At 38.4% G+C, this 24,125-nt stretch overlaps 1 protein-coding gene and 1 long non-coding RNA gene across 5 annotated transcripts in view; one reads left to right on the top strand and one right to left on the bottom strand.

Moving 5' to 3' along the window:
* The window catches only part of LOC117216199, a 171,744-nt gene extending 147,865 nt beyond the window's left edge, over positions 1-23,879 (top strand). For 3 of the 4 annotated variants that reach the window (XM_033462761.1, XM_033462759.1, XM_033462760.1), the window contains 5 exons: positions 19,267-19,482; positions 21,547-21,707; positions 21,985-22,193; positions 22,627-22,902; positions 23,175-23,879. In XM_033462761.1, the coding sequence (XP_033318652.1) occupies positions 19,267-19,482; positions 21,547-21,707; positions 21,985-22,193; positions 22,627-22,902; positions 23,175-23,368 (1,056 nt within the window). In that variant the 3' untranslated portion in view covers positions 23,369-23,879. Of the gene's footprint in view, positions 1-6,561; positions 6,822-19,266; positions 19,483-21,546; positions 21,708-21,984; positions 22,194-22,626; positions 22,903-23,174 lie in introns of those variants that run through there. The other variant, XM_033462762.1, reaches the window with a different exon arrangement.
* Positions 12,815-15,178, bottom strand: LOC117216206. Its single transcript, XR_004489315.1, has 3 exons — positions 14,911-15,178; positions 13,449-14,229; positions 12,815-13,295 (listed from the first exon to the last, which is right to left on the bottom strand). It is a non-coding gene; the product is annotated as an uncharacterized LOC117216206 (long non-coding RNA).
* Positions 23,880-24,125: the final 246 nt, after the last annotated feature.

Below are 24,125 nucleotides of genomic sequence, written 5' to 3'. Positions count from 1 at the left end.
GAAAAAAGAAGTCGAAAATATACAATACAAATTTTTCGTTTGAGGCTTTGTTTTCGAGAAAATCGACTTTGAATTTTCGCTCGGTACGCCTGTGGTACGTTATAACGGATCTCACTGTAGATCGCTGTCTCGATGGAAAAATTAAAAAAAAAAAGAAAAAAAAACCCCTTTTTTTACGTGGGGAAATCCCGCGGATTTTTATCGGCTAAAACCCCACGGGCGGGCCTAGGTGTAGTTCAGCAACGAGTGAAACCGTATCTCCGGGGGTACTTCCCAAACACTCATAGAAAGCACAACAACATAGTAGGCAAGGGGAGTCGGGAAACCCACTTGCCCGTTGTATTATACTTCTAAGATGATATTTGGTTTTCCACCTTGGCTTGCCCAGGAGTGGTCTCGAACTCGCGACATATTACTACCCCATACGCCCTTTACGAGCGTAGCTAGCGAACCCGCCGAGTATTTACTAGTTGTTGACGCATTATGTTCATCAAGTTGTCCTTATACTCTTGGTATAAGAAAACTCTGGTCTTCAGTGTTGCTACAACGAACACGTGTTTTACAGCTGATAAGATAATAAAATATAGAATAATAGAAAATATAGAATAAAAATTTTTCGTTCGAGGCTTTGTTTTCGAGAAAATCGACTTTGAATTTTCGCTCGGTACGCGTGCACTTTATCACATCTCGTTATAACGGATCTCACTGTAGATCGTTGTCTCGATGGAAAAATTTAAAAAAGAAAAAAAAATTTTATTCTATATTTTCGACTTCTTTTTTCGCATAGAATCACCCCCTTTCCGCTTGTACCACCAGTTACCAACCAACATTATTTGAATGACGAATTATATCCCCGGTCAATAAATTAAAAGTAGAAAATTACGGGTAATAAAAACAGCGAAGCTAGTGATCATTGGAACGGCGTTCTATGCGAATAAAGAAATAGAATATCGGAAGCCAATGACCGCGTATATTTCTCGCTATTTTAAGTGGATAGGGTAACGTAATATCACTTTTCCTTGAAAATAAAGCGTTATTGTATACAGGTTATTGTAAACTGTAACGTAACGAAGCATGTCTCTCGATTACTTTGCTAGCCACGATTGCGATACTATTGTTACGCTTGCCTATGCGCTAATTGGCACAAACGTTACGCGATTCGTTTTACTAATTAGCGGCCCGCTTGGAATACCGATCGTCTACTCGCTATCTCATTCAGTTTACGTCATTCAAGTCTATAGGAATATCACATTCCGATAGGAAGCATGAAAATTGACTTGAAATATAGTAACATCGTCGTTAATTTTACTCGTACGTTGAAATATATGAAAATATCTATAGCCTCGATATATGTCATATCTAATCCTATCAATCATACGTTATTCGAAATTGTTAAATCTCTAAAAACCGATCCAACTAGATCCTCGAATATGACGAATATATTTATTATGGTTCTGTCATTGAATTTTAAATTTTCATTCCCGTTAAATATCCATGAAATCTTTAATATGATATTTAATTCGTCGGATATTATATTTCCTATTTCTACTAAATTTCCATAAAAGTTCACTGAAATTTAGGGTATCCACTTTCACTATGTTTCCAATATATGTAATAGTTATATGTCTAATCTATAATAATCTGAACCATCTTTGAAATCGTTGAACTCGGATATGATCATTTCCATTGGATTTGTACTTTCATAAAATTATATTACTTTCTAATCGAAATCGCTAGCTTCACGCTAGAATATCATAAAAGTCACTAAATCCCTGTCTCCACTAAATTGTCGCTCCGTATAAAATCACTAAATCTCAGCAGCTACTCGTATCAAGTACATTCCAAATTGTAAAAAATGTACTCGCTTCTTGCGTCAAACGCGAATCGTGGCCGGCATAGCAATTACACGGCTCTTGTACGAGGCGCACGTTGTGTCTGCGAGAGCATCTGATATAATTTTTCAAAGGTATCCAGCTCTTCGTAAATACGCGATACCGAAGCGTTTCCTGGAAATCTTCATACGACACTCCGAAGCAAAGTGTTCGTCTTTAATACGCGTATCATATACGTGAATGCTCCTCCTCGTAAAATAAACTAGGACAACAACTTACCTGCGGTTACTGCGTGCACGTGTTTGCTGGATGCTAAAGACGTATGAAAGGCATTATTGCGAACGCACGTCCCGCCATCGTCGACTCCGTACATCGTTCTTTCTCATTTTCTCGCTCCAAGAACAGATTTACATCGAGCTCCGGAGATTAACTATCGGGAAAATTATACGAAATAAATAAACGTGGAAATGTTTCCACTGTTTCCAATGATCGACCTTGTTTCTTTACATTTTTTATTGTTCATTATATTTTAACCTGCTAACTGGGTTATGCTTTAAACAAAAGTTTCTCTAATAACGGAATTACACGTACGTGCATTTTAAACTTAATAAATATAATTATAATTTATTTTTCGCATAAATGCAATACGATACTTACGTTATTTTCAAGAGTGACAATCTACATGTCGAGTTAATGTCTTTCTCCACTAAAAACATAACGCGTTTTTCGAAGAATTAAGAATGATGTTGAATTAACATCCGCTACTATCAAAATTTCACTATTCCTAGATTATTAGATTTATAAAATAATATCTAACGCTTAGAATAAATCGTCCGAAATTTTATAACTATATTGTATTCTATCAAAAGCAAAAAGTGTGCATGTATCACGTACTTTAAAACGGTAATATACTTTTGCGTCCAATTTAAGCTCGATAATACGATACAGTGCAATGTCAACAAGAGTTGTTCAGCAAACAGGGACTATTATCGATTAGACGCGAATGATAATTCCCGATTATCTCCCTTTCGCTTGAGGAACGCGTACCTCGCACCTATCATCTCCATACTACGTCTTTTCTCCAACAAACGCTGTAAGTTTGACGGTGCATTGTTCCCATGCCGATGCATCGTACGTTAGCCGAGTATCGATACGGGATATGCTTCGCAGCCAATTATTATTGCCATTTAGATAAGGAACGCAGTTAGTTAAGCCTGAAGATCCTCTAACGATCATCGTGCGGTGTTCGTATCTCTTTCGTAGAGTGCACCGATGCAAAGCCGGGTTCGATGATTTTTTACTCTTTTTGGGAACGTAGATGAACACACACGTGAGTTCGAGTGTTAATGTCAAACGTGAGGCGAAATGGGAAGAGTGAACGTGTCAAAATGCACGCTGAAGATTGTGAAAGATTTAGAAAGCATCGATTAAATGATATTTAGATGTTCTGTGAGATTGAAATATCAATAGATGTATAATTATGCTGGTAGGATTTCAGTTTGAAAGACGATGTGTGTATTTATTCCATAAAATTCTTTTGCGTTGAAATAGGAAGGAACACGTAAGAAGACACATCAATTATTTAATTAAATCAAATGATTTAAACAAATTTAATGCTTTCAATATGTAGATAAAATATTTTTTTTTATGTGAACTTGGGATACAAATGGCAAACATTCTTTCGAACACTTCTCATTACGAACTATAGTAGCTATCCTGACCTTCAATATCGATTCCATATCAATCATATCTAAAATATAGCATTGTACGTTATTGTGTATTACGTAATATAAAATTACGTTATTAATAACATTGTATAAACTAAACATCTGATCGACTCGTTGTATTAACTCAACTTTTTTTTTTTTATTTATTTATTAAAATTACAATCAATTCTCGCGTTGAGAATTTTCAGTAATTTTTCTGGCGTGGCGCAGTGACATGGTTGATTATTCATAATAAGTTAATACTTATTATAGATAAGTATAATTTATACGTAAGTATTATAAATAAGTAAATATTACGTAATTTAGATAACTAATTGAATCTGGCGTTTAGGTCTAGCGGGTAGTGCCTCTTCAGCCTGCGAATCTGGTCCGTCGTATCAAGTAGTCCAGTGATTAGGGAGTTTCGATGTTTATTGACTCTTTTGCTATATCTGTCGCTATATTTTGCTATTTCCTCTTTGACTGTGGGTATCTTGAGGTCGCGGTGTATTGTTTCATACATACCAAGGTGCATCAATTAGGGATCTTAGCGTTATTAACTCAACTTGCAACAAAGAATAATTCATTTAAAAAGACAGAATTGGACAAAATGTATACCCAAACGAACTTGTTAGACATCTCTAAAACCATACTCATACGTTGCAATACCTTTATGACATTCTTATTTATACGATAATTCGAAAGAAGCGTTTTAAAATTCGCAAAGAAATCGTCGTAAGTCATTTCAACGACATTGTAACTTACTATGACTTAGTGCAAGATATGCCATTATTCGCGGAAATGATACACCTTCCATCTGTAGCGTCACAGACCAACTGAAGATGAGCCAGTGTTGTAAAACTGAGGCCAGGTTGATAGCGGCATGAGTAATAATTCTTCTTTCTGGCGCAAAACTGATGGAGTTGTAAATATACCGTTTTACACGATAAAAATAGGAACATACTGTAGACCTTTTATTCGATAAAAGCAAATTTGAAATATTTTGAGTTGTTCCACTATCAAAGCAAAGCAACGATTTATTCTTCTGCATGGAGATAAAATACATAAGTTTCTTTACTCGTGGAATGGAAAAACTATTTTCCATAATATTCCATTCTCCGTTCTTCTCAATAAATCACTCGCGACCCAATAGGAAAAAGGCAATTCCATGATCAATGATTCCGCGTTTTCGATCGCCTCACGATGATCGAGCGCGCGAATGCTGCCCTCTATCGGTTCTGTCCCTTTGTTTTCCTCGTCCTCGAAAACTGCAAGCTCTCCCTTTGGTGGCCACTGACCGTAGCGAGAGAGAAGAGATATCGTTGTGTGTATCGTTGGTGAAGATCTACGATGCAAATGGGCCGCGTGCGAGAGCGCCGCAGAGCCAGGAGTCGCCGCTTTGAATCTTAATAAGACTTCACTTTCTGGTCTCGTTGATTACGGAATTAAACAAGAGTCCTGTTGGCCGGCAAGGAGGAAAGTTTAGCGGTTTCTCACAGTTACCGAGTGGAAACCGTGATCGAAAAGCGCACGAGGCAATTCAGCCGCCGCAACCCAATTCAATCTAATCGCCGACACCTTGTGGCCGATTGCGCCATCGGAAACGGCGCGTCGAATGATGAGTATTCGTCACCGGTACACGGAGAGTATCTCTTGACGAATACGTGTAATAAGACGAGGAATTGTTACGCGATTTGTACGAAAGTTACGTAAGCCTTGAAATAAATACCATTTCTCGACCTGTGCGTCTCTTTAATGGTCCCAAACGCTTCTCAATCTTGTCAGGAGAGCCTGCTAGTCGAGAAATGGGGCAGCACAATATCGTCAACGTGTAATGACGTATGGTCGAAATGTCCCATTAGCTGGGAAAACGATTTGCCAGGTTCTTCTGCTAGTGAATATGATTGCAGTAGAACTGAAACTTTACTATTTGCGCTATTTGGGATTTATTTTCTCAATTGCATGATTCTGTTCTTCTCTCTATACTTTTCGACTCGCGACGAATGTTTGAAGGAGAAACTGGAAAGATATGGAGATAACTATGAAATTTGGATCTATGTTTTAATAAGTACACGTATAAGAAAATACAGATTTGGGATAGGCTTGCGTCGTTATGTCAGATAAATTATAAGGTTCAGTCGAGCGATGTAGGTTTTTTCATAATTGATTCTCTAGTCGATAGGTATGTGAATTGCTGAAATTTCATATAAGTCGGTAAGCAATGCACGTGTTAATTTGTGATTTATACATATTATGCTAGTTGACTCAAAATCAAATATTTTTTTACAAAAGAAATTTTATATTTTCTTCCATATCTCGCTTCTTCCATAGTTCGCAAAAAAATGCAACTAGCATCTTTAATTTTTGTTCAATACATTTCAACCTTTTTTAACAAAATATTCATTATATTGTAATTGCTGTAAGTATATTTGTAATTACATGTATCATAGAAGAACCGTATTTAATGAAATTATGAAGTTGGCAGATGGTAATGGGGGAACCTCGATAAAGGCTATTTCTGTAGAACTCGCTTAATATTCATTTAATAGTAAGTTCATATATAAACGATTATTTATAATACCGAGTCCACTGTGCTGCGAGTCTCGTCTCTGACTAATAGAATACATTATTATCTAGAATTCGATCTTAGAATTCGACAAGTACCTCTTTTATTATGAACTCCTCAGTTTTATGATTTAATTAGCCTATGATTTTACTTATACAACCTACAGTATCCTAAATTAAAAATGGTAAAACAAATATACCAGATAGAATAATATATTCTCTATTGCTCGTAAAATTGCTAAATGGCAACAATTGATAATATTTATCAGAGTGACTTTATATTTACGACACTGAACACAAATCCTCCATCAAAAGGGATGATCAGAGGAATCGTTGCTGAGCGATGAACGACGATTCACCGGAATGAAAAATATCCCGATACAATCTCGTAGAACGACGAGCAGTGCAAGCTTAGAAAAATGTCGCATCCGTTTCATGGCACTTTTATCTTTTTCCAGTTGTCACGAACACGTGACGCTATCTCGGATCGCGAAATGGCTGTGGGGACTATGATGTATCGGCAATTCGAGGAGAGCCAAATGAACATACTCGAACGACACTCCGAATCACCCAGCCAGCATGAATGAAGCTACGCCACGGAGATATCATCTTAACGATTCGTATCCATCAGACCCGATGCCAATTCTAGAATCCTGCTACCATCGTTGATTTCGCGACGGTATAAAAAAATCTGCCGTTTAAAATAAGCCAATACGAACGATCCCACTAGCTGTGCGTGTTCCAGTAACTATGGCTGTGGCTGTGGCTGTGGCTGTGGTGAAACCACTTTCTCGATCGAACGACAGCTATAGAGAGAGCCAGCCCCTGTACCAAGAGTCGCCTGGTGTGCTCTAAGTCAAGTGCTCGATTTGCTCGAGTTCAGCGGCCCGTAAGCATTTCAATCGACCGACAACATTTCATCCACGGAAGCTAGCCACGCATACGCGGAAAGTCAATTAGAGAAACATGCGTGAGGTTCAAAGAGGGAATGAGATGGAAGAGAGCCACCTCCTTCGGAGGAGATGCGTTTTTATAGTATAGAAGGACGTGAGTGTTTATAGTAGTGGTCAAAAGTTTGGAACTACTGACATGGTTGTTACGATACCAAATGTGCTTTTTATTTTGCCAAGTGGGAATGAATGTCGTACTAAGTGTCATAAGTCATAAAAATATTAAAGATACTTTAATTCCGAATGAAACATCAATTTAATTTTTGTTTCTGATCTTATCTCGGGGAACCATATACAGTTGGTAAATATTGATGAAAACAGCAGTTAATATTAATGCTTTTTATTGAGCATTTAAAATATCAATGGAGACTTAATTCTGTTTACATGAATATATTTACTATCACTATGATATCTCCCTTTAATTTACATCGTTTAGATAAAAATATGTTTAGTATGACGTTAAAACACTCAAATCCTTAAACGCAAATTATGCACAAACTAAAATACATGTAGAAACTACAAAACTTTTTCACAACGATATATTTAGATGTATCTTATACGTACCTTGACATGTAAATCCCACATAGACGATCACGAGGTGTACAGTGCACACGATGTAGCATCGCAAAGTCGCTGTCCCTTGCAAGCCAACTCGCGTGCACTGCTATCTCGATAATAGAATGATCTATCTGCAACGAGCGGCAACAATAAGCGAGCAAGATATTATTCCGATACACCAGGACGGACTGTATCTCAAGCACGCTGGTACTTGATCTGGGAGCAACCAGTACCTAACCCAACAAATAACAATACAGTATTGCCCTCACGTAGCATACGGGGCCTAGGATCACAGCGCCATTATGCGCCAGCAGCAACAGAGGTTCCTCATCGGATTCCTCTTCCCATGCTCTGTTACCGTACACACAACACTCTTGGACAACAACGGACAGACATGAATCATCCATCCTTCTTCCACCAATACTTAGAGCTTGACCATTCTCTGGTGGCCTCCTCTTCTCCGCTGTCTCACCGGATCCAGTACGTTTTCAATACTTAATGCACCATGGATGAAGCCCCGTTCAATTACTCGCAACACGATACCATGGCTATTTATTGTGGTCTGCCGAACGGTTGGATATCTCTCTTCCTCTTTCTTCCCTGCTGCACTTCTTTCTTACTCTGAAACCGTCTTCTTGTTCTTCTTCTTCTCACCTGTTCTTGTGTCTACGCTCCTTCGATTTCCACTGTGCCATTATTTTTTCGCCTTGCTATCTATACACAGAAACTGTTCCGTCCATTGTCCTTGACATAACTCAAACTGCATTAGGATTCTTTCGTGTTTTTGAATCGATTTCAGAAAAGGAAGTTTGAGGTTCTTAAGACCAAAGTTCTGTGAGGTTCTTAAACTTAAGTTTTTATAGCAGTTAACAGGTTAAAACTCTGGGAATAATACGTGACAAGGAGATTTGTTTTGTTGAATTTAGTAATATGGTTAGTTGATTGGGAAGAAGTTATTATAATCCAACAGAAAACAATATCAAATAATTTACCAAAAAAAGTTTAATCTTTTATCAGGAGGAACTTATCTTCCTATTTTATAAAAAACTTTCCCTCAGAGAATCAAGTAAATCTAAACGAGATGTCTTCTCATAATGCTTGCGAGTCCTTCTTTCACTGGTTCCTCTAACACAGTTGCGCCCCCTACAATTTTCAAACCTCCCCGGAAGAGGTCGTGACACGGACGACTTTATTACTATTTTCTCGCAATGTATCGCGTTTACGAGCGATATTCTGTGAATTTCCGGATCAAAAGAGAGACAGAGTGAGAGGCAGAAAGAGAGAGAGAGAGAGAGAGAAACTTCATTGCAAAGAGATTACTGAGGGCAGATACCGAGAAAGGTTATTCGAAAGACCATCCCTTCGCAGAAGCGGGGCGGCGTGCAACATGGCGAACGTAATGGACGATCGTTCACGAGCGGCTTTCACACGATAAACAATCGATACTCGACGTCCTGTTGTTAATCCAGGATTATCGTCCTCCGGCAGGGTGGAGGCTGTTATCGAGCAACCAGGAAGCAATTGGAAGCCCTTTTCACGCTGAGAGCTATTCTTGACGCGGATTGCTATCGTCTCGCGAGCTATCTTTCATTTGCCGACGAGATCGCTCTTGTATATCCCCTAGAAAGACATATGACAGCTATCATCTTTATATGAAATTCTATGAAACAGTTTGTTGTTTCGAAAACGGCTTTCATGCCTCTAGAAACGTCTGTACTTCGAAAGGGCATTGACCAAGATAGTAATTAGCATATATCAATATCATGGAGAGAGATGGTGAATCTCAAATATGAAATCTCAACTTCGGCACTTCGCGCACTCGCAAGATGCAGATTCGTACAATATAAAGATCACACGAGGATAATATATATGTCCATTTTCGTGAATTTTATGACTTCTATGCCTTTCATCCTTATCAATCGATGCCATTTAGAAGAATATCCCTCGAACCTTTACAGTTATCTCATTGCTACTTCGATCGGAATTTTACTCCTAATGTTTGAATTATTTAAAAAATCGCAGCAATGAATAAGCGAATCTGCCATTCGGTAAATAAACGATTTCGTTCTGCGTGATCGCTGAGGTGTCTCGTAGTGGCTGACGGTAACATCTATTCCGACAAGCGACCGCGACTCACGCCACTCTGTCTCAGCCGACATTGTAACGATCGCATCTAGATCCTCGACTAGGGTTACTGTTGCTTCGTGTCAGGGACATGGACGTTTCCACTCGATCGGTACGGCCTCTTGAATAAACAGTAAACCGCCAATATAGTTGTTTTGCATTGGAACCTTTCCACGTATTTTCCCCTTAGATGATTTTTCTAGTAACTCTAGAAACCATAGAAGGTGGTATATTTCTTTAAAATTTAGTACTTTTGAAATACAGCTGTATACTACATATTCCTATGTAGTTTCATTGACTAACAATCATTGGCATCTTTATTTTTATATTTATTTATTGTTTTAATATTTAATATGAAAGCGTAAGGTTAGATAATCCATCTTATAAATATTATAAAATTAAATATTATAAATCAAATAAAAAGACGATTTTGGAAACATAGGATTGATTTACAGCGTATTGTATTCTAAAACTGCTCTCCTTGAAAGAATAGCTTCATTAATTGTCTAATTAATTAATAACTTATAAAGATACAATGTTGCACATACGCAAGGAACGTAAAAGAATTTAACTCAACCATGAAAAAAGGAACTAATTGATGTCCCGATAAATACACGGTCAAATGTAAATGAAAGATCGAAGAAAGCAAAGCCGTGGGGAAAATCCGAGAAGCACAAAAAGGAAGAGATTGAAATTAGATTACCTTCTAGTAGGTAAGGTCGAAATGAATGCAGATTAAAAGCGAAAGGAAGAAAACGCAATGGAGCTGGTGCGTGCCTCCCGGGGGCAGACGTCTCCTGACGTCTTTTTCAGAGGTCGAACGAGACACGACGAATCGCGGAGCGCGGCTTTACGCGTTGCTGCCTTCTTCCTCTCGTCCATTCCCCAGTTATGATTTCTCACAGTCAGTAATACGAATTACCGTTGGTGTATCGTTTATACACCTAACAGCCGATGTACATGCGACAGTAACAATAACAACGAAGCATGGCAAAGCAAGAAACTCTAGCGCTAGACAACATCAACTTCTAAACTGGCAGAGAGTTTTAAGCGCTCGCAAATAACAGCCTGAGGTCGGGCGAGATAGATAAGAGGTTAAAAGGTTCAACCGTGAGATCCCGAGATTCTCGAAATAGTTGTACTATTAACAAATCTTCGCACGCCTCGTGGCTTACCCCGTGCGAAAACATCTCTTTGCTTACTTTAACGGATTTGTCTAGCTGTTTCGCGATTCATGATAGTCATTCATAGCGATCGATACTGTTAGAATTATTAGATTTTAAGCTTTCAAGCTTAATAATGAACGTCACGCTTTTAGGCTTTGTATTTTTGTTTAGTGAACATTATCTACAGTTCACTTCTTCGCAAATACTTGAATACCGCATCCATCAAATGGCAAATACTGAATATCATGTCAGCTATATCCACTTATTTAGGTCTTGAAAACTAACATGCAGAAAAATTGGACGATATGTCAAACTAGTATAATAAATATGTCACATATGTGACATAATTCCTACACAAAACCCGAAGAAGTAGGACGCAGAAAATTCCACCGTACAGGAAATCGTTCACCATCGCTATAAATTCTACTGATCTCGATTCACGGGATAACTATATCCCGCGTTCACGATCAAAAAAAAATTGAAAGCACCGTTGTCTTCGCATCGTGTGCTCGTAAGCTAGAAATAATAGCTCGTTGCTATTTTGGTGGAAACCCGTTACGGGTTTATGGTTCGAACGAGATGCTCGCGTCTCCGGTAACGTGTACAAACTGACCTAACTTCATCCAACAGCCTCAACCAGATTGGTTCAACCCACGCGTATGAAAAGCAGAAGAAGAGGAAGAAGAAGAAGAAGGAAGAGGTATCAATGAGAATACCAAGCTGTGATTCCTGGAACGATCAACGACCGATAACTCTTTAGCCCCGAAGACCTAAACAATGCCGGATATTCGTATCACTTGTAGGATAGTAGATAACCTCTCTGTCCTCGTCGTGCTCCCTTTTCAGTTTAGTTTTCCCTCTTTCTCGGCAGCGCTTTCCTGTTGCCACGGGGAGTTGCCGACAAGGCGGTCGTCGATTGCAATTTGCCGATACGATTCTACCTGCCGCATTGCGCGCCGTGTTTCCTCCCTTTCTCTCTTTCTTCGCCTATTCTTCTCCTTGTCCTCTTTACATGATCCCCCTTTCCCCGTTTTATATTCTTCTCTCCCTATCTATTTATCTATATCTCCTTCTTCTTCTTTCCGTTCGAGTTCGGCTTAAAATCCGTGTGTCGAGACCAGTCGATTTGTACTAGCCTGGTACCGGGAGATACATCTTTCCTCAGGTAACTACCCATAGAGAGCATCTAAGCGGTGGATCCGAACCGACTGGCCAATATGTATCGCTAACCTGGCTCGTGTGTAAATGGCACCCTACCTGCTTGCAACGTAATATTGGCACGAATGATACCAGATACTCACCAGATATGGGCTTTTTCCCGACTAACTGCCGCTGTGTTATCTACCTATCTTATTTGTGTGTAAAGCCTCGTTTAAATTAGTCAAGTTACCTGAATTCAAGCAACTTAAGACCACTTTACTATTCTCAACTTTGAAATATCCTTTTAAATTCCTTCTCATCCTTCTTCTCATTGTTTACTTGTCAAGTAACTTAATGTAAACTGTTGTAGATCCACTTATAACCTAATGATAGCCAATGATGTTAAGTCAATAAGTTAATAAACATATTGAGGATTAATAAGTATTTGGCTTGTATATGTCATGGAGTATTCCAAGAGACTTTTCTCGACTTTACAGGACTACAATATATCAACTGTAGATTAGGATACAGCTTGTCATTGCTGGAATCATGCGGCATGACGGTTCACAATGGATCGTTTTCTTGAGCCAGCAGAGGACTCGATCAGGCATCGCTTTAACGACGCAGAGTGACGAAGGAACTTGGCTCGATGTCTTAACAATTGTACCGTTTGTGCACGCTGTTTGCTCGTGCATTGTGCATCGCACATATAATATTAAATCCACGGCACGATACGCCTGTGAGAACCTGTTTTGCAAGTTGAAAAACAGTATACATACTAAAAATAAGAATACTTTCAAGTGTTTACAATGGTGGTAAGAATATTTTAGGCTAGACAGAATTAAAATGACTAATATAGTGGTTTTACTATTTCGAATAATCTATGAAGGAATCTATTTAATTCTTTGTAGTCGTAGCATATTAAAATTAATCGGACTAGTATTTAATGAAATACCTAACAACATTCTTACCGCAACAACGCTGCCAACCCGAAAGGCAAGAGCCAACGTTTATTTATCATGACACGGTAGAAAATGTACTCGATATTATCTCTTTACCATCGTGAAGAAAAAAAGAGGTAGAGCTTCGACAGCTCATCCTCCTACAATAGAAGGTGATATTCGCGTTCGTAATGGGTGTGAAGACGCGGCGTGCATAAAAGAGTCCGCTATACATTTGCAACGGGTATCCAAATGAATCGACAATCTGTACTCGACATGGCCAATATCACTTTACCTGATAACGCGTCATGTGCTATTTTGATGATGCACCACCAAAGACATGAAATAAAAAATATTGTGTAAAACATTGTGGCAAACGACAAAATTAATTCTTTGCATAACATGGCTAGCTTATACATGGTATAATATATACATGGCTAACTTATACATGGTATAATATTCGTACCCGTTTCCTTAAATCAAACCCATGCCATTGCCTTTTGATTCTCATAAAAGTTCCAACTACTTTTTTTTCCTTTTTATATTGTAACAAAATAACAGAAGAAGCAAACATCAATTCTCTAGACGAGCCGCCAAAGCTCGATAGCATTGCCCGTTCGCTTCCTAGGCTAGGCCAGTGTCATTTCATCATTGCGCGAGCGCGCAAGGGGAGGTATGATCGCAACGCGTACGTGTATGCGAAACGTGTAGATGAGAACATGCACGGGCAGGGCAGGGTGCCAACCCATCCGTGGGCGGTTCCAGCCGATTCGCTCGAATAGTCTTGAAATGATCTCGAAGAACTTAAGACTTTCCCATGGTATGTAGCGCCCCCATTGACAGGCGGGCAAGTGTATCAACGGGAGGATACACTCTCTAAGAATTGTTATTCCAAAGAAAGTAAACCGTACCACCACTATCCTGCCGTCTAGCGGCGTGGTCCTTCGGTTATTAATGGCAGCAGTGGTGGTCGCTCGTCCGTGCAACACGGGCGCAAAAGTGTGCGTCCGGTTTTCTACTAGCGCGCAATGCTCGTTCTTCTCCTCCAGCCTCCTAGAAACCTCGCGCTGGCGTTGCCACCATGACACTGCTCCGCAACGCTGAAGCGGACGACCTTGCGCTGTTCGTAAGAACAAGAACCTTACAAGTGCGCATCATGCTTCGAGGGATCGACCCGTCTGTTTTTTCTCCGCTCCTCTTTTTGTTTTTATTCCTGAGTCACGATTAATGCGTTTCAAACAGCCGACCTGTGAAATTGGGACACAGATGCATATCATGCTTGTGCGTTGATTGCACAAAAATTAAAATTCATATTCGTAAAACTGTGTTGATTTTATATGAGTTCGCTAGTTTCCTAAGTGATCTTTCGAAATGAACTAAATGAACAGAATCTGAAATATCAATTTCATTCAGTCCATTCTGCGACTTATATCAAGCTATACTTCCTCTTCCATATTCGAAAGTATAATAGTTAAACGAAGCCAAACCATTAATAACATAAACTGTTATTTGTTTAATTAAAGTAACAATACGTACATCGTTTAAAATAATAACCGTACCAAGGAAGAATCGTAATTTAAAGTAGCAAACTTAGAAAACGTTAAATGTACAACAATCATATCCTATTCTCTACCGACGAAGTATCCAATATCGACGTTTCTTGTATCGTGTCTCGCGGCTTTTCTCTGCTTGTTCTTTCGCTTTTCTAGTTCATTTCCCTTGCTACCGCGCATTGCTCTTATTGGTCTGTTTGCGCAGGCCTGACTGGCTCCCTCTGTATCCCTTACACACGGAGTGTAACACGCATGCGTGGCAGCTAAAGGCGCACCACAGGGGAGACGACAGAGCCGATACCCCATTACGCGTACTTCGTTTATTTTGCGGCTTTGCACGTTACAGATCTTACTATAATATTCCTTTGTACTTACAGCGGCGAGATTCCCTCTCATTATACTTTTTCTCGCGCCAACATTATACGGTGCGCGCCCTATTTTCTTCCCCGCTCCTCAATGTTCCCCTTCGTCGTATTTCGTTTCTTCTTTTCTTGTTTCTCGCTCCAACGTCGCCTCCCTTTTCGCACTTCCCTTGCTCGCGTTCAATTCCCCTAAACTCTTCTTCACCAGTCACTCTCGACTCTCGGTTTTACACGCACGCTATAATCCCGTGGCACATCATCCGTCGATTCCAAAAAAGAAACGTCAAGACTATGAGATCCGGCGCGCGGTCACCTCGATTTCAACCTGCATACATTCTATTTAAGATGAATGCTTTTTGCGGCTCTCGAACTCTGTCGATTTATACCGGGGCCACGCATCTTGATAGAGGGCAGAAAAACGCAACAAAAAGGAGACTTCGCTCTCGTTACATAGATGGAGTTGATTGCTCTTACATGTTTCCCGCCATTTGGCATACTGCCAAGGAAACAATTGAGAGAATTTAGTGGATGTTCGTGTCAATTTTACGTCAGATCGAAGTATATGAAACACGATTAATCGCATAAACGCCATGTAAGCTGATGACTTATGATGCTTGTACAGTTATTATACAATTAAAAAGAAATTAAATAATTAGAAATTTTTAACACTATAAACTATTAAAACTTTGCGATATTAAATGGATTCTACAGAATATAGCCATGTAACCAATTTTTTGGCTATAGGGTTTTCGGGAGTGCACAAATATAGGTCACATGGAAACCGATCGAATTCAATAGAATTCACACGTTATCAAGTGTCACCGCTTGTTTTGTTTTTCGTAAGATAAAATTACCCTACCTTAACAAATTCTTTTATCCGTCCAAAAGCAAGTGGGTCGAAAAAAGAAATGGAAAAATCCATAGGGTTAAAATGGGTGTCGGTTGACGTCGTAAATAGCTTCTCCTTTGGATTTATGCGTAATCTACGCTGACCCACGACAGTCGGTTTAATGTTGCAGAGTTATGCGTCAAGGATAAACAGGCCTCGTTCGTCCACTCGCCTTTGCAACGCTATTGTAACACACGTTTAAATACGCACCTACACGCATGAAGGACACAGGCATATGATTGGAAACAGAATAGAACAGCCTTACGTCGATGCATATGCATGCGGGATTGTGTCACCATATACACGCATGCCTACGTATATGCGCGAAACAACCTCACATACGAACAAGAGGTTCGAGCGCGTGCGCACTAGAGGGATGTAGGACAGGTTGGGAAGCGTTGGTGCGTGCAAGTAAGCAGCACGCGCGTGCACAGGACCGCGAGGTGGATGACGCGCTATGCACAGGCGCAGAACCCAGACCTAGGTCAATCTTTGACGGCCCACGCCAGTCCCTGCGAGGGAGTAGCCGGGCATAACGCGTTCTGCGATGAAGCTGGAGAGAGGAAGGTCGATAAGCAGACGAAAGCAAAGAAGAATGAACGGAGCGGGAAGAAAAACGGGAGAGGAGGAAGAGCAGCATGCGGTGCTATAAGAGTTAGCAGGACGGTGCGTGGGTCACAATGTCCGTAGGGTACAGAACCCTTGCTCTTTTCTTCTTTCTCCTTTTTCCTCCTCTTCTTCTTCTCTCATAGTCGTGGCCGTCGCCGTAACCGTCCCCGAGACTCGTCGTCGGTCGGTCGAACCGTCGCGTCGCATCGGTTGATCCATAGCACGACTCGTTATGGGAAGCACACGGGATATTGTTGCTCGTATATATGGAGAGTACGAGGGAAGTGCGCCGTACTTGTACTATGCAGATGATTCCGCGATATGGGCTATTCATTGCGAGTCATTTAAGAGTTTATGCGGTGGGTACGAGCCGCGGCCGCGTACGCGCGATATGTTATTATATTGCGTATCGAAAGGTCCGCTGCGCTGGTAACGCATGCACTGCTGGTTGATCGTAGCTTGCGGTCCTTCGCGCCGTACGCGCCGCGAACACAGCGTACGGCGCCCCCTTCTGCCTCAAATATATAACCAGTACAGACATAGTTACTAGATGACCGAGGATCTAGGAACGTGCCTAGTGCATGTTTTGTTCTTTCATATTTACTCACGTATAACGAACAATTTTTATTTCTTAACGTATTTTTGGAAGTTATATGCTTTTGGGAACTCTTCTTATATCTACTGCATTCACTACAATATAAATGCAAATATAAGAAACCAAAAAATATCTAATCTTTAGTACAGATTTTGGTTTACATTTCACAGTTTACGGTTTGGTTTACAGTTAGTACAGTTTAGTACAGATAACGGGGACATCGCACCCCAGGTACTGTGAAATCCACATTTAAAGAAAACTTGAAAAAGAAGAGTTTCATTTTTTAATATATATTGACGAATATTTAATATCCTCACAAAACGAATTTTGGTTCATGTAGGAATCATCTCTTAAATTTAACTACGTAGTTAAGACAATACTGTCTAAGGATGAAATTTCTCAATCAATAAACTGATATATACACACTTAAGGGAACCAAGGTTTCTGTCCTATAACAAATAAGAAATTTAAATGGTGGTACAATTACATATTATAAAAATAATTGATATTTCCATATGATAACTAATACTTCGTGGAATAACAGTTAATTCTTCGTATTAAAAGTATTCATCATACTATATACAATATTAAAATCATAGTAAAAGTACTAGAGCATCAAGCTTGCGTAAACGAACCAGATTATGCAATTTTAAAGACGGTTGAATATGATTAGTCTAAGCTAAGGATATCAGCTGGAGAATCGCAACATATTTTTCTTCGGTGAAAATTATGTTCCTATGCGAGGAGCAACATTTCCTTGGAACAGGAACAATAGATACAGCATGGCTAGACGCTCTTATACATGCTTACCATAGTGGCTCTTTTGCAGAGTATCGATGAATAAACAGGCAGAGTTGCGATAAAACGCCCGAAGCTGTCCGTGGCCGGTGTGTTATGCATGCGAGAGAGCGAGGGTAAATGACGGAGGTGGCAGCGTTGATGATGGTGGTGATGCAAAACATGATAATAATAATGACGACGTAGACGTCGCCGAGAATGAAACGGACACGCGTCTACCCGCGTTTCTTCGAGTTATATGCATACGAACCAGATCTCAACTAACGGAATGGAACGCTGAAACTCGATGATCGGTACTCGATTATCAAATTTCTTTTTTCTCTTTACTTCTTACGAAACTACTATTTTCTTTTATTTGCTATTGAGGTTAATGTGTTAACGTAACGTTATATTTGTAATTTCTTTTTACTCAGTTTACATTATTGAATTTTTTCGAATCCACATTGCAATTGAAAAGTTACATTCTCTGCCTTTCTTATAATTTAGAAAATATTTTTGTTATAATATCAAAATATTAAGGACAGGCAATAATAATTAATAGCAAATAACTTACAGTTCAATCTAATATCAATATTATTAACTTCAAAATAACAAAATACGACATGTATATCACATTCACAGTATTCTGCTAAGGATTAAGGATTTGATTAAAGAGATAATCTTTTTTAAATTTGAATTTTTTGATAATCCAATAATTAACATTTGATGGCACCATACTTTTAACCTGTTACCAATCCGTTACTCTTTATCCAGATTTAAAAGTCAAATTTATTAGACAAAGTGAAAATCGAAACAATGGAACCATTAAAAAAGAATTGTTTAACTCTTTCGTTATGTCGATTTAATTTGTTTAGTTTGAATTCTTAAGACCGAAAGATCGAAACTTCATGATACTGTCCTTCTTTATCTTCTATGCAAGTATAGTGTTCGTTATCTTGAGTTACTTTAAGTTTAAATTCCTTGAACAAAGTGGAGCGATAAATTGAGGAGGAAGAAAAATTGGGATTTCCAGCTACCAATCGTCGAATTAAGTTATACCACCCACGCGATTCACCTCCGATCGAATTATCTTCGTCGTGGGTTCCATTTGCTGTGTTCTTTTCAATTGGCTATTGTTGCATCAAAGATCTTAGCGCTTCGCGTATATATGTATGCTCGAAAGAGGAAATTCATTCTCTCGTTCATTCCTCGCTTCAATCGCCAAATGATTATGGATATTGTTAGAAAAAGTCCTACTTTCAGTTTATTTTAAATTCTTCGATGAACAGGTTGTGTTTCGTTTATATCTTCAATCATTAATAAACTCTATACGAGGAAGTAATGTATCTATATATAGATTAGAATGATCGGCTGTACAACGATTCTAATATAAATCATATTATCCACTTGACAGTATAGTAATCGTCTATATACTCTGAAAAATGTGCGAATTCCTGGAGGCCGGTGCATGAAAGTATATTTTCGATATTTCTTTGCAGGAAGAGTACAGCCAACGAAGACGCTTATCCACTCCCAGCGGCAGTCCCAGCCCGCCCAGACCGACAAGGCTGTCAAGATCTACGGGTACACTCACCAGAGAAGAGGAATCCTTTTGCGAGTCAAGCAACACCCTTACCAGAGAGAATCAGGGACAAGAAGCTGAGAGAAAGGGCTGGTTCAAGTCTCTGTCAAGGAAGAACAAGTCGAACATTAAAGTAAGTTTCAGTCCTTATGAGATCACGTCATATTCTAACAATTAAATCAAAATTCCTAAAGAAGTTCATAAGAAGTAATGAGATATGTTATAAATCTGCCCAACGATTTATGAACGTTTCGACTTGGAAAAGTTACAAATGATCAAGGAGACACGGCATAAAGTATTCCGGTTTATGACATCATTCATCCGAAACGGTCTCCAAAGTAATCAAATTCCGCGAACGTATTCCACGAGACCGTTTCCAAAATTGGTAATAAGTGGGCGACATTACAGTAGAGAATGGGATTCCGAGGTTCCCAGCTATGTTGTATGCATAATATCACGATGAACACCTCCACAGTGACGCGACACGTTTGCATCGAAAATTAAAGAGCTCCTAATCAGCTGATAATATCTTTATCCTTAAGAGGCATCTCTTCCATGCTCGTGATACTTTAAAGATATCAAACTGTTTATTATCGACAATGTTACATATGAACCTGTAAAATATTTGTTCTTAATTTATCAGTATCTTGTAATTCTAATTCGTCGGACTAACTAATTTAAAAAATATTCTTTCCGAAAAATTCCGATTAAAAGAAATTAGCTTTTTCAATTCTTTCGAACGCTAAATGATTAGAAACTCAATTGGTGTATTATCAGTTAAATAAAGATAAAACCATAGAGTCACAATATTCTCGTAAGTTATTTATACAAATTATTATTTACATAAGTTTCAAGAGTTTCGAATCACAAAAACAGAACAAAAGTTTTCGCTTTCGAGATTTACAGATATCAAATATCCCACCGCCAATTTTTTCTTCAACATTACACATCCCCCCCCCTACAATGACAGGGATACAAACTCCTATCGAATCGACAAGAAGTCGGGCTGTTTTTTACGTTGAGAGACTCAGAAGCTAAGAGTATATGATTTTTACAAGTTGCATCTGATAACGAGCGGATGGATCGTGTGTCCGGTTATCGAGTTCGCGGCGAGCCGACTGAGCAAGTTGGTGCATTCATCAGTCGGTAAAGGTCGCTACGGAGCGGAGCCATTAGGCCGGTACAACCTCCAATTACCTGTTTGATTAAATGCTTAACTAACTCTGCGCTCTGTGGTTTAATTTAATCGTGAGATTAAGTGCCGATCAGGGGGCTGCCTAGCTTTAACCATCGTCCGCGGAATAATCTCTGTCAGGCACCGATTTCGATTCTCTCTGACCGCTTCGATAGGCCGCGCCTGGCCGTCTCTCTGCGGCTATTGCCGTTCGAGATGATTGCGTGCGCGTGAATCTTACCGTAGACGATAATCTATAGAGGATGAGTCGATGGACCAGGGAGATCATGACTCATGAGGGCGCCACGGATGGAAACATTGGAAACAAGCGAGACGCCAGTATTTTTCTCGTTCGTGTAAAGAATATATCTTTCTACCAGGCTTTATTATATATCGTATAATGTAAAGCATATCGAATTATTCTGTTCTTTGCACACATTCTTTTTTGCTCTTCTTCGTTCGTTTGTCAACGAATTATAATCTTATTTCTTTCCCATTTCGCACCATTTTTATATTGCTCTTTAAAAAGCTCTATTATTTCCGACTTTGGCTTGACATGAATTTCTTTAGTTATCGCGAAGAACTACATATATCATTTTGAATCAATGGAATAAATCCGTGTTTTTATTTTTTTAATTAAATAAGGCAGTGTTTGTTTTTCTTGTTATTCGAGGTAACAAAAATATAGTGTTATAAATTGTTTTCTCAGAAACTAATGAAGATATTGACTTCATTTTTGCTCTGATTAAATAGTACAGGCGAGGCTAAATTTTTAACCAATTTGACTGCCCATTTGTTTGAGGCGACTTTTGGAGGGAAAAAGAGACGCCTAGATTTGTTTAAATGAAAGATTGTATTAATTTTTTATTATCAGCATAGGGTTTATCCACCCGAATAACATTTACTTGAACCACTTTTTTTTTATTGTCCATAGTTACAAAATAGTTTCTTTCTTGTTGTCTGTTTCAGCGGAATAATCCTGCGACTACGTTACTGATGTTTGCATTAATTTGATTGTTTCAGACAGTGGATAAGAAGCCTAGGATACCGGAAAGCGAAATCTTAACCACCGGAACTGAGGACGAGGAAGCTTCATCCGCACCCGAACGTGTCTCTGTACAAAAAAATTTGCGTTTCTTTGGAGACACTGATCAGGAGTCTGTTTCTTCCAATAGAGATCGCAGGTGGGCTGCATCCATTTGATATAATAGCAATTACGATAATGCTTTGCTAAATAGCAGATTATCGGGAGAGACATATTTCAAATAAATCTCGGGTACCTCCCTTCTCCATTACATATATTTATTAATTTCTTTTTTTTTTTGTATTTTATATCAACTTTTTTCAAATTTTTCAAAAAGGCAAATACCTATAAGTATTCGAAGTAATAAAATGTGCATAAAAAATGTACAAAATAATAAATTAATTTTTATTGCATATATAATTGTTTGCGTTTTATAGAAACAAGCGAGACGACCATGCCTGTTCAGGGCGTGATGTTACGAATTCCAGTCGCCACAATTTGGGTATTTTGTCTCCACCCCGGAAACCACCAAGGCTCGCTGAAAGCGCATTGTCTTCCGGTGAGAGTACAACAGGAGATAGCAGTCAACAAAGTCAGAACTCTCAAAGATCACAGAGATCTGTTGTATATCTTCATGCTGCTACAGGTAATTATTAACAATTGTCAAATGTGTTATAACAATTAAATATATAATATGTATTCAATGTTAAACAGTTTTAAAACTTCAATAAGGAAATGTCCAAATTTATTTTGTACCGTTAAAAAGTTCTTAAATTATTCTTCTTGAGAAAATAATAATAATAATGAGAGATCTGACAATTCTTTCTTTTTGTAGCTATTTTATTTTTTTGTATTAAATCTGGTCTTGATAGAGTAATATTCATTGCCATATTTTCATATGTAAAATAATTACGCTTTGTAAAATAATTACTTGAAATTTATTTTTATTTTTTATAAATTCTTACGTACTTACTAACATTATAAAAATGATTCCATTTGCCTTACTATAAAAACTATCGTAATCGATAAATTATATCTTGTATTTCGATATCTAAAACACAACTTATATTTTTGTTTAGTGGGCGAAATACCTGGTCCGAATGAGAGACGTAGAGCAGCGAGCAGGGAGGAATTAAATCGACCACTTCAATCGCACACGAGAACAGTATCAAGAAGTGTCAGTGTTCTTGCACCTTGGAAGCCTAGACATTATAGAGAACCTTTCGAAATAAATTACGATCAACAACTGCATCCAAAGCCGTTAGCGACTATGAGACGTAGGCAGAGAAGTCGTGAAACGCTAAGTCGTCGTGGAAAAGATATACGACGAAGCAAAGATAATCTCTCGAAAACCGGTAAAAATTAAATAAAGAATACCTACAAAATATAAAATGTGGATAGAAAATTCGCAGAAATATTTTGAATTTTTGATGTAACAACTTTAACAAATGTGAATTTGAATCTAAAATAATTATGTTAAAGTAAAAACAAACTTTTATGATGTTTTGTAAATAAATGAAAAAAGAAAAACATTTTATTTATGGAATACTATTTTTTTATCCACATTTCATATGTTAAGAATCATGTATCAGAGTAACGAATTAATGCACAATATTTATTACTGCAGGCACGATTAATCGTAGCACGTTGAAATCGAAAGACAAGCAGAAGGTGGATAGAACTGTTTCCACGGAATCGTTGGCCACCAAATCACGGAGCGCTAACTCAAAACCAGAATTAAGCAGGTCCACATCGGTTCCACGCGATCCGAATAAGAGTGCGGGTTGGTTTAAGCTGAAAAGTAAAAAATCCCGTGCTTGAAGGGCAGGCCATTGATTAATGCTAGTCTTGAGTTTCATAAGTATGTAATTCGTAATCGTAAGGGATTAACGATAACACATTCGTCGGTCCACCACCGTGCTCGCAAAGAACATAATTATAAACAAGTTATTCTATCACTTTATTTTGTTTCTTCTAATGTACAATGAGAAATCCGCCTTAGATCGCAAACGGTTTAATGATTAAATAAGTAATTTTTATTAACCGAATAAAAAAAATTGACAAGTTTCTGTTTGTTGTTTTAATATATAATCATTATAACTACAATTAATAATATAAATTTAATTATGACGTTGATTTGTGAACCACATTGCGCTTAAACTACTTTTGTGAACGAATTATAGCCATATGCAGATTCGTGACAAAATGTAAAATTATCTGAATATGTACACACATGGTTAAAACACTATTTTCTAGTTGTTTCATTGACTGACACACTATCCTTTTGGATGATTGAATCTAAACTGGCAACAGAAGAGGACCAACAAAAAAAGAGCACAACTGGAAGACACATACTTATCTAAAGCATCAACTTTTATTTTAATGAGATCTTCACAACCTAATATTCCTTTCACAACACAGCCTTCTCTCTGCCAAATTTAACAAATTAAATTTGTTGCATAAGATGAGAATGCATTCAGAACCAACACTACACTACTACCTTTTCTTCTTTTGTGGTTTATAAAAACGGAAGAAAATAATTTCATTTCACCGTGAATCAGAGTGCCATTTCCGTTTT

The sequence above is a fragment of the Bombus bifarius genome, unplaced genomic scaffold (assembly GCF_011952205.1).
Source record: "Bombus bifarius isolate JDL3187 unplaced genomic scaffold, Bbif_JDL3187 scf7180000010252, whole genome shotgun sequence".
In the NCBI taxonomy this organism is placed as follows: Eukaryota; Metazoa; Arthropoda; class Insecta; order Hymenoptera; family Apidae; genus Bombus; species Bombus bifarius.
This window is presented reverse-complemented; position numbering and strand designations above follow the sequence as displayed.